Consider the following 10,031-nt stretch of genomic DNA (forward strand, 5'->3'; position numbering starts at 1 on the left):
AAAAAGATAAAAGGCTGAGAAATACTTTCCTTATGCATACCCTGTCGGTCATTTTAATCATAAAAAAAATAAGTCTCAACTCAAGTGGTCTCATCCATATTAAATATAAAATTATGAAACATCTACCTCTTTCAGGTTCAGGATTCTTTTACCTTATTTCCACTTTAAATTTCTTGGTGGAAGTTAAGAGGGATGAGAAAGCATAAAGAGGATGATAAACGAACAAAGAGCAAAGCTTACATGTAGGTGGTGATTATTAATCACCTTGGGAAATCACTGAGCAGATTTTCCTCAGAGATGGAAGCTTATTAGGATTTTCTTAGGAGTTCTGATTTTCTTAACTTTCATGTTAGTACAGAGCTTTCCTGCTGCTATTACTCTTGAGTACATACAGTTTTAAAACCTTCACCTTCCTCATTTAGGAGGTTGGTTATAGAAAAAGATGGTAGCACTTATGAACTGACATTCTCATGAGATTTTGGAATGAGGAGAAAAAACTTAAGGAAAGAAGAGTCATCTGTTTTATTCCTAAAAGACACCTCCTACCAGAATTGTCATGGTTTTCCGAAGCATGCCCAAGACAACTTGCAAGGCAATCTCAGGAGCTGTGGACATAACAGTTGCAAAGCTCTTTCTCTCTCAGCAAGTCAGTGGGACTCACTATGGTTGAAAGTTCTCTCTCAGCAAGGTTGCACTGGGCTACCTCTCTTCAGCCATTCCCTCAGAGGGAAAAGCTTTGAGACCAGATGGTGGAGCTCTGGAGTCAGAGGACATGGGTCCCTTCGGCCTGAAGCCGCTGCTCTTCAGCCACTTCTGACTTTTTTTTTTACCTGTGGAGCCTGGGATTATATGATTATATCAAATCAAATCAAATCACATTTGTTTGGTGGAGATAAATAACAGGTCTGTTAGAACCATGGACTTGTTGAGAACATTAATGGGAGTGGCATTGAAGGACTTCTCATTTTTGGAGCTTTCCATCTGGAGTCCTGGTTGATTGATACTTTGTATTCATCTGAGCCCCTCAATGCATTATTGCTAACATTTTGCACACAGTCGAGCACAGACTGGGTGGATTATCTTTTATAAGGCATTAAGGATAAACTGCTGTGTTTCACTGACGGTACCTTATCTTAGCCCCTTAATAGGGCACACGATCATGAAGGAGAAATTTCCCTAACTGTCCCTCCTCACATCTGCCCCTCTCCCTGTCATCATTCCCCAAACATCCTAAGGGTATTCTGTGAAGATCCCGGGGACTGACCTCTTGGTCTCTCATCTGGCTGTACCAGGTGAAGGCAAAATTGACAAGAAAAAGTCTTTGTAAAGACAGTACGATAACACTACCTTTGCCCTGAGTCTGGATGGATCCAGTCAGTCTCAGATTCACAATATTTAGAAGTTTAGGTAAAGCTGCTTGTTTTCTTTTAAAAGTTTTGTTTATGACTTATGGTGATGGAAAATTTCTTCCCAGTTAAATGGCATTTTATAATACTATGTGTGTAGTGTTTCACAGTGTTAAAGATACTCCCATACCATCTTCCATTTGATCCCATCAGAAAGAAAATGTACTTCAGCCAGTACTCTGGGTGCAATAAACCATGCTTATGAAGTGTCCCAGTGTCCACACGTGCAGTGTTTCTGTGGAATGTTAAGGGTATACACTTGTACTTTATGTAAAGTGGTCCTTGTTCTCCATAAATGTGACATGAAATAATTGTGCTTTTACTGCACACCGGGAGTTAACGGGTGGGGAAGAGATGTAGTTTGGCTCCTGTGAGGTCCCGCTAGTGGTATTACAAGTGGTTATAACTGAGCTTTTGGTGCCCACTTAACAGTATGTAAACTTGGTTTGTAATTAAAATTTTTTTCCTTTCCCTATTTGGTTTCCTGGGTATTTTTTGACCTTGAAAATTATTTTGAAATACTGCAACATCAGCCACCACTTGGATGACATTTTAAGCCCACATTGTTAGTGATTTTCTCTTTTAAAGGGATGGGGGTGTAAATAGGTTTAGTCTTGAGAAGACTTGATGAACTGCAGACACCCAACACTAATACCAGTTTACTCACTCTAGTCAAATAGTTTTGCTGTTGGTAAAGGTCATATCATTACCATATTTAAACTAAAAAAAAAAATTGTTATTTTGCCTTTCTATCTGTAGTCTTGTTTCACCATTGAAGTAGGTTTTTATATTCCATACATGCTGCCAATAAAAAGTAGGAGTATTTGAAAAGAGAAACCAAAATTGTTTAGCTTAAAAATGGATAGCATTTTGTTTGGCAGAACTGATAAAAATGGAAATATTGGCACCATTTAATAAAAACAAAGAGAAGCTCAGTAATAGTAAACTACTGGGCCTGTCACCATACAAATGACAGGAAAATCTAAGTCAGCACTTCATTTATCTCAAGGTTGTCACCAGAACTTCATTTTCCCTTTCTCTGTAAGCTTTTCCTGTGTCTTACTGGAGCCAAATACCGTACGTGATAGAAGTAATCTGGGAATTTTGTTCTCTGTGTTGACTCACTCATTTAGCTCTCCCTACTTACCTTGAGTTTATTTCAAAACTCAGTATGATGCAACAATTTGAATATCTTGATTTGAGACATTTCTTCTAGTCCTGCCCTTTGGAATGCTCTCTGCTCCTTTATTGGATGGGACCAGTGAATCTAACCATGTTAGTTTCTCGTGGCACCTTAGCTTATGAATGTTAAAAACCACTAACACTGACTACCGTATCGCTAGTCCTGGTCTGAGCACTCCCATGACCTCATTTAATTGTTACAAGAGGATCAGCCTCTTTATGGAGGAGGCTGATATGGCCCTATATCCAAGGGCCAAAAAGTAAAATAACTTCCCCACATAACATTGCTGGTAAATAAGCAGTTGGCACTTTGACTTGAATAGCTTAACTCCAGAGCCCACATATCATTACCAAACTATCCTTTATTTTTTCTTTTAAAGATTTTATTTATTCATGAGAGACCCAGGGAGAGAGGCAGAGACACAGAGGGAGAAGCAGGCTCCATGCAGGGAGCCCGATGTGGGATTCCATCCCTGAGCCAAAGGCAGACGCTCAAGTGCTGGGCCACCCAGTCATCCGCAAACCATCCTGTATAATACACAGTACACACTTTATGCAAGGTCAAAACATCAAGTTCTTAATACCGGGAACACATCAAAGCATTTGCGTGATATTCTGATTAGTGATAAAATATATTTTAACTAACAAGTTGCCAACTGGTAGACTAATATTGTTTGGCCTGTGCTAAATTTGAAACAACTTTGAAGGATTTTTGGTAAGCACAGAAAATGGACAGGGCCGGCCCCTCTGTAATCCTAAACCAATAGTAGCTAAGAACTATTAGACTTACTCATTAGCATTACCTCCCTACCCTTTACAGTATTTAGCCTATTCCTGTGTCATTTAGCCCCTTTTCTCAGTGTCTCAGAGCAGTATGTCAAAGTTCGCCAACAAGGAGGTTCTGATAAGTCATCTGAGTGACTCTGGGGATCATGGGAGTAATCAACCCTTGCCTACTATATAATGAGGAAGCCCACCACCTCAGCTCTCGTGAAAAGGCTGCAGTGAATTCATAGTGTATCTGACAATTGCTCAGGTTAAAATCTGAGATGTTGGGCAGCCCGGGTGGCTCAGTGGTTTAGGGCCGCCTTTAGCCCAGGGCATGATCCTAGAGACCCCAGATCGAGTCCCACGTCAGGCTCCCAGCATGGAGCCTGTTTCTCCCTCTGCCCCCGTCTCTGCCTCTCTCTCTCTCTCTCTCTGTCTCTCATGAATAAATAAATATTTAAAAAAAAATCTGAGATGTTAAGACCTTGAAGTGAATAACGAGACTTGTCTGAAGAGTTGTCTCTCTGCCCCAAGGCCAGTGTTAATCATTTCCTAGCCCGCTGTTCCTAGAATAGTTTTATCTTGCGCTTCATCTGGGATCGACTTTACACAGCCATCACAAGCTTGTGAGGTATTCAGGGCAATTTGTGTTAAGAAATTACATTTGTTGAAGACTAACATTTTTAAATGTAGCATATACTCCCCTCTTACAAATAAAGAGGATAAGGCTCCATCCAAAAGGGTACATGGATTTGCTCAAGGTCACAGGAGGTGGCAAGGTTGGGGCTAGAACCCTACTCTGGTACCTTTTCCACTATAATAGACTCTCCTATAGATTTATAGTCTCCGTTCTGTATTAACTCACAGGCTTTTGATGCCAATGGGTGATAACATTCCTAGAGCCCTAAGTAATAACAGTAGGGCTAAAATGAGATTTAGTGATTGTCTCTGTGTGTAGGGAAGAGAAAATGAGTAAACCACAACTTCACAAATCCCAACACAAATCATAGGGATTCGGATGGGGGAGAAAAAGACACCTGGGTGGCTCAGCAGTTGAGCATCTGCCTTCAGCCCAGGGCATGACCCTGGAGTCCCAGGATGAGTCCCACGTCGGGCTCCCTGCATGGAGCCTGCTTCTCCCTCTGCCTGTGTCTCTGCCTCTCTCTCTGTGTGTCTCATGAATGAATAAATAAAATCTTAAAAAAAAAAAAAAAAAAAAAGAGGTCGGCGCCTGAGTGGCTCCATCAGTTAAGCATCCAATTAAGCATCTGACTGGATCTCAGCTCAGGTCTCGATCTCAGGGTCATGAATTCAAGCCCGGTTCTAGGCTCCACGCTGGGTTTGGAGCCTAGTTCAAAACAAATCCTAGAGATTCAAGTTTCCAGGAAGGTGTCTGGCTGTGCGTTTTAAAAGCAGCCCACGTGATTCCAATTCAGCCTGAAAAACATTTGGGAACCATAGGTCATTTCCCTCTCCCAGCACGTTCTTCTTTTTTTAAGATTGTATTTATTCATGAGAGACACACAGAGAAAGAGGCAGAGACACAGGCAGAGGGAGAAGAGGCTCCATGTAGGGAGCCCGACGTGGGACTTGATCCCGGATCTCTAGGATCACGCCCTGGGCCGAAGGCAGGCACTAAACCACTGAGCCAGCCGGGCTGCCCGCGCTTTTTCTTTTCTTAATGAAAGGCTTTTCTCTGCTCGAGGTGCCAAAAGATCATGAGGCCTGGATAATAGGACTCAGGATTTAGACTGAGCTCAGGATTTAGAATTAGTATTTAATTCTAATAATTTAGAATTAGTATTTAATATTTATTTTAGTTATTTAGAATTTATTTGATTTCTAAAACAGTAATAGAATACAGAATCACTCCGTGTGTTTGCTCTCAATGTCCTAATCAGAAGCAGCCATTCTGGGGCGTCTGATTGTCTGTCAGTTAAGCAGTTCAGGTCCCAGAGTCAGTCTGGCTTCCTGCTCAGTGGGGAGTCTGCTATTCCCTCTCCCTCTGTCCTCCCCCACCCCTCGTTGGTTGTGCACATGCACACTCTGTCTCTGTCAAAATCCTTTTTAAAAAATATTTTATTTATTTATTTGACACACAGAGCCTGAGCAGGGGACAGAAGGAAAAGCAGGCTCCCTACTGAACCGAGAGCCCGACAGAGGGCTCAAACCCAGGACCCTGGGATCCTGACCTGAGTGGAAGGCAGACACTTAACCAACTGAGCTACCCAGGGGCCCTAAATAAATAAAATCTTTAAAAAAAGAAAGAAAGAAAAAAGGCAGCTATCCTGTGGCAAGTATGTCACAAAAATAGTCAAAGTGCAAATTTTGCTGAGGGCATTTGGCACTATCTCAGTTCTTAACTATTTCAGCTGCTAGCTATTGTTTTATGTGCCATAAATCATTCATGAATCTATAAGCTATTTCTATTCTGAAATAAAAATCAATATAGCAGTACTGGGAAAAGACCTATATTGATGTACTGATTATAGGTATTCACATGCCAGTTACAATATTTAAATACTTGCAAATCAGTCTAACCCTTTGCCTTTTTTTTTTTTTTTTTTTTTTTTGTCCTTAGTACCATCTGGGATTGACAGCTCAGCCTGAACTCTACCTTCTGAACACCGTGGATGCTGACTCCCTTGTGTCTAGATGACTAACAGCCTGAGAGACTGTATAAGAATCACTTTCTCTTAGTCCTTTTTTGTCCAGGTGTCCTGTTAACATATTCTCTGTTAGTTCAGAGGTGAGTTTTGTTCAGATGTTTTGAACAAAAGGCAAAGATTTCCTCATGGGAAGGGTGTTAAAAGCTGACAGCTGTTACTGTAGGACAGAGACCCATCCACCTCGACAGTCCTACAATAGCCAGAGGTAAATGGCCCATCCTGGCCACACACACCCCTATGGGCTTGTGTCTTGACTTCTGGAATTGTAAAATATATATGCGTATATATTTATGTAAACCTGAACATACCAGTTTGGGTAGAGTTTTAAGGTTATATAAGATTAACAGATTTTTTTTTTTGAAGATAGTATTCAGATAAATCAGATATTTGTTTTATCTGGGTCGCAACTAGAAAGGAGAGGGAGTAATGAATACTCCTTTTCAGAATGATCTGGTCAAATTAACTTAACTTTAAAAGTGATACTTGACTATGGCCAGTTAAATTCCACTTCGGTTTTAATTGACCAGACCCTTAGCAACTACTTGATACCAGCACATCATTTCTAAGGAAAATATTTCTTCTTTTCAGCAGTCATATTTAGTCGTGGTTATCGGTGTGCTTTGTAATTTTAATTCTCTCTGTTGCTTTTCTTGAAAACTAGTCAGAGGTATGATGGTATTTTCCAAAGAGCTTAATACCTTGTAAGAAGATTCAGAAACCATACTCGAACCAATGATCCGTTTTTCCATAGGATAGTGTAACTCAGCCCATTCTAGCATTCCCGTGGTAGGTATAAAAAGAAGAAACTTCTAACATTTAACTTTGTAAGTCCCAACAGAAGATGATGGAGGTATTTGTTTTCTTTCTGATGTTTGCAGAGTTCTACCATGTCTTTTCTTCCCATTTTTTTCCCATTAAAACTCCAAACACCATTTCTAGGTCCAAAGTCTATTTCCAGGAATGGCTATTTCTAATGTTGAATTTCCCTGAATGCTAAGCATTTTATTTTAAGATATTTATACCCAGTAAATATCTAGGACTTAACTAGTTCTCATGTCATAAACTGCCTGCCTACATGTGAGTTATAGACTTGTTTTGACCCCTTTTCTTAACTGGGACTTTTTTCCTTAAGATTTTTATAATAAAAAAGTTAATACTTAAAAATTAAAAGATTTTGCATAATTATCTGATTGAAAAGAAGATTTTCAACACTGGGCTCCCATTCCTGTGTGGAATTACACTTGGCTGGAATTGAATGGCAGCTATGCATTTTAACGGATCATACTCCAGGGTAGCACACACACACACCTTCATTTCCTTCTAGCCACAAGGCATTGAGTTTGCAAACACTGCAGCTTTTGTATGACTTTGAGCATCGTTTTCCTCTTTCAGCTTAAAAGGTAAAAATCTAATCTGTTTTATTTTAAAATTTAGTACTTTCCAGTAAGACTTTTTTTTTTTTTAATCCAGACATTGCTTATCTTCATTTATAAAGCCTTGGCCTTCTAAGTGGCAAGTTTTCTAGGATGATATTTTTAAATTCTCTCATTTCTATTTCAGAGGCCCTTTAAACTTCTGGTAAGAGTAGCATCCTTCCAATGTAGGTTAGAGTCCTGATCTTAAAAAATGAAACTAAATTAACATCAATTACCAGATTTCACTTGAAAAAGAGATTTTTAAAATGAGTTTCAGTATTTTAGATTCTTTATACATAAATAGCAACTCTAGATGAACCGATTTGGATTTTCCTCCCTTCCTGGGCATTAAATTTCTCAGTTTCATTACTTAGGGAGTGTTAGGAGAAAGAAAAAAAGGTTAAAAAGTCCTGTTTAGCCACTCCTAAAAAGATGAAGTGCTTGGTTAAACAGAGACTAAGTACTTGGAGGATTCTATAACTCCTCTCCCTCCTTTAGCTGTTACTGAGAAGAGACTAGAGTTTACAAAAGCTTATAAGTATACCCGACAGGTCATACAACTCTTGTAATTTTTTTTTAATTTTTATTTATTTATGATAGTCACACAGAGAGAGAGAGAGAGAGAGGCAGAGACACAGGCAGAGGGAGAAGCAGGCTCCATGCACCGGGAGCCCGACGTGGGATTCGATCCCGGGTCTCCAGGATCGTGCCCTGGGCCAAAGGCAGGCGCCAAACCGCTGCGCCACCCACGGATCCCTACAACTCTTGTAACTAAAAAAATTGGATAAACTGAGTCATGCTAAAACCAGTAGAGGAGACTGATTTCTAAAGAGTGAGTCTTGGGTACACTTCTAAGTTAACATTTAGTCATTCTCTACTTTATGATATACAAATCTGGATTTTTTAAAAGATTTTATTTATTCATTTGAGAGAGAGAACGAACAGCGGGGATGGACAGGGGGAGAGAGAAGCAGATTCTCTACCAAGCAGGGAGCCCAACACCGGCTCAATCCCAGGACCCTGGGATCATGACCCAAGTCGAAGACAGATGTTCAACCCACTGAGCCCCACCCAGGAGTCCCTAGATTTCTCTATGTTTATATGTGTATTAATATATTCAATCTTAAGATTAACCTAGATGCATATACCTACTCAGTTTCTGGGGCTTAACATAATAGAGTCATTTTGTAAAAGGATGCTCTGACAACGTATATCCAGAATGTCAGAGAAATGCAATTAAATAGTAGTTATGGGGCAGCTGCTGCTACAGAACTGTGTGTCCACCTAATATAAGAGGCGGTCAGAGTGTATCTAGGCAAATGAAAAGTTTAATCAGCAAGTGAAGCATCGGGTTACAGTAGTTCATGAAAATAGCCTTCTCAGAAGTTTTTTTTTTTTTTTAAAGATTTTTTATTTATTCATTTATGATAGACATAGAGAGAGAGTGAGAGAGAGAGAGAGAGAGAGAGAGGCAGAGGGAGAAGCAGGCTCCATGCCGGGAGCCCGACGTGGGACTTGATCCCGGGACTCCAGGATCGCGCCCTGGGCCAAAGGCAAGCGCCAAACCGCTGAGCCATCCAGGGATCCCCCGCCTTCTCAGAAGTTTTAAACATTGATATGAAGACACCAAAGTTTCTCCCCAGAAGTGTTGTGCACATTCAGGTACCGTATATAATCTATATATAGGGTCTTCCTGCAATGACTCCTCCTGTTGACCCAAGCTAGTGTGGATAGAGGAGTATCCTGCTTCTTAATTTTTCTACATAGATGATTTTGCATTTTAATTAATTTTTAAAAAGATTTTATTTATCTGTTCATGAGAGACACAGAGAGAGAGACGGAGACACAGGCAGAGGGAGAAGCAGGCTCCTCACAGACCCCAGGATCAGGACTCGAGCCAAAGGCAGACGCTCAGCTGCTGAGCCATCCACGTGCCCTGCAGACTTTAGATATTAAGTTGCAAAATTATATTGTTTTGTTATCAGATTTTTTAGAAATTTACCTTTGTGCTCCTAGATATACTTTTGAGGAGTATAAAAGTAAATACAGGGATCCCTGGGTGGCTCAGCGGTTTAGTGCCTGCCTTCGGCCCAGGGCATGATCCTGGAGTCTTGGGATCGAGTCCTACATCAGGCTACCTGCATGGAGCCTGCTTCTCCATCTGCCTGTGTCTCTGACTCTCTCTCTCTGTCTCTGTGTCTCTCATGAATAAATAAATAAAATCTTAAAAAAAAAAAAAGTGAATACAAGGATATTTAAATGTTAAACATTTATGTTTGTGACTACATAGTCAAGTTTTTAGGTAAGAGTGAGGTGCACAGTAGTAAACCAGATTTAAATAACAACATGACCATTCTCCTCTGATACAATTGTTTCCCATTCTCAAAAGGAATTTACAAAAGCTCTAATTACCTTGCCCTATTTGGAGAGAATTAGGTGATGAATAGAGTATCATATTTAATACAGATACAGATAATTTTTCTGTAGCCACTATATAACTAACTTCTAATTTTCAGATTAGTTTGGCATAATACAGATTATTTTCTGCCACTAACTAGAAAATAATAATTCTGAAAGAAAATCATGTCCTA

At 40.0% G+C, this 10,031-nt stretch overlaps 1 protein-coding gene across 9 annotated transcripts in view; it reads left to right on the forward strand.

Annotated features, from left to right (window-relative positions):
* SLC11A2 (solute carrier family 11 member 2) overlaps positions 1–7,195 on the forward strand; it is a 34,839-nt gene extending 27,644 nt beyond the window's left edge. For 8 of the 9 annotated variants that reach the window (XM_025477633.3, XM_025477636.3, XM_025477634.3 and 5 more), the window contains exon 17: positions 5,938–7,195. In XM_025477633.3, the coding sequence (XP_025333418.1) occupies positions 5,938–6,015 (78 nt within the window). In that variant the 3' untranslated portion in view covers positions 6,016–7,195. Of the gene's footprint in view, positions 1–422; positions 1,882–5,937 lie in introns of those variants that run through there. The other variant, XM_035707162.1, reaches the window with a different exon arrangement.
* The last annotated feature ends 2,836 nt before the right edge of the window (positions 7,196–10,031 follow it).

Source organism: Canis lupus, chromosome 27 (assembly GCF_003254725.2).
Source record: "Canis lupus dingo isolate Sandy chromosome 27, ASM325472v2, whole genome shotgun sequence".
Lineage (NCBI taxonomy): Eukaryota > Metazoa > Chordata > Mammalia > Carnivora > Canidae > Canis > Canis lupus.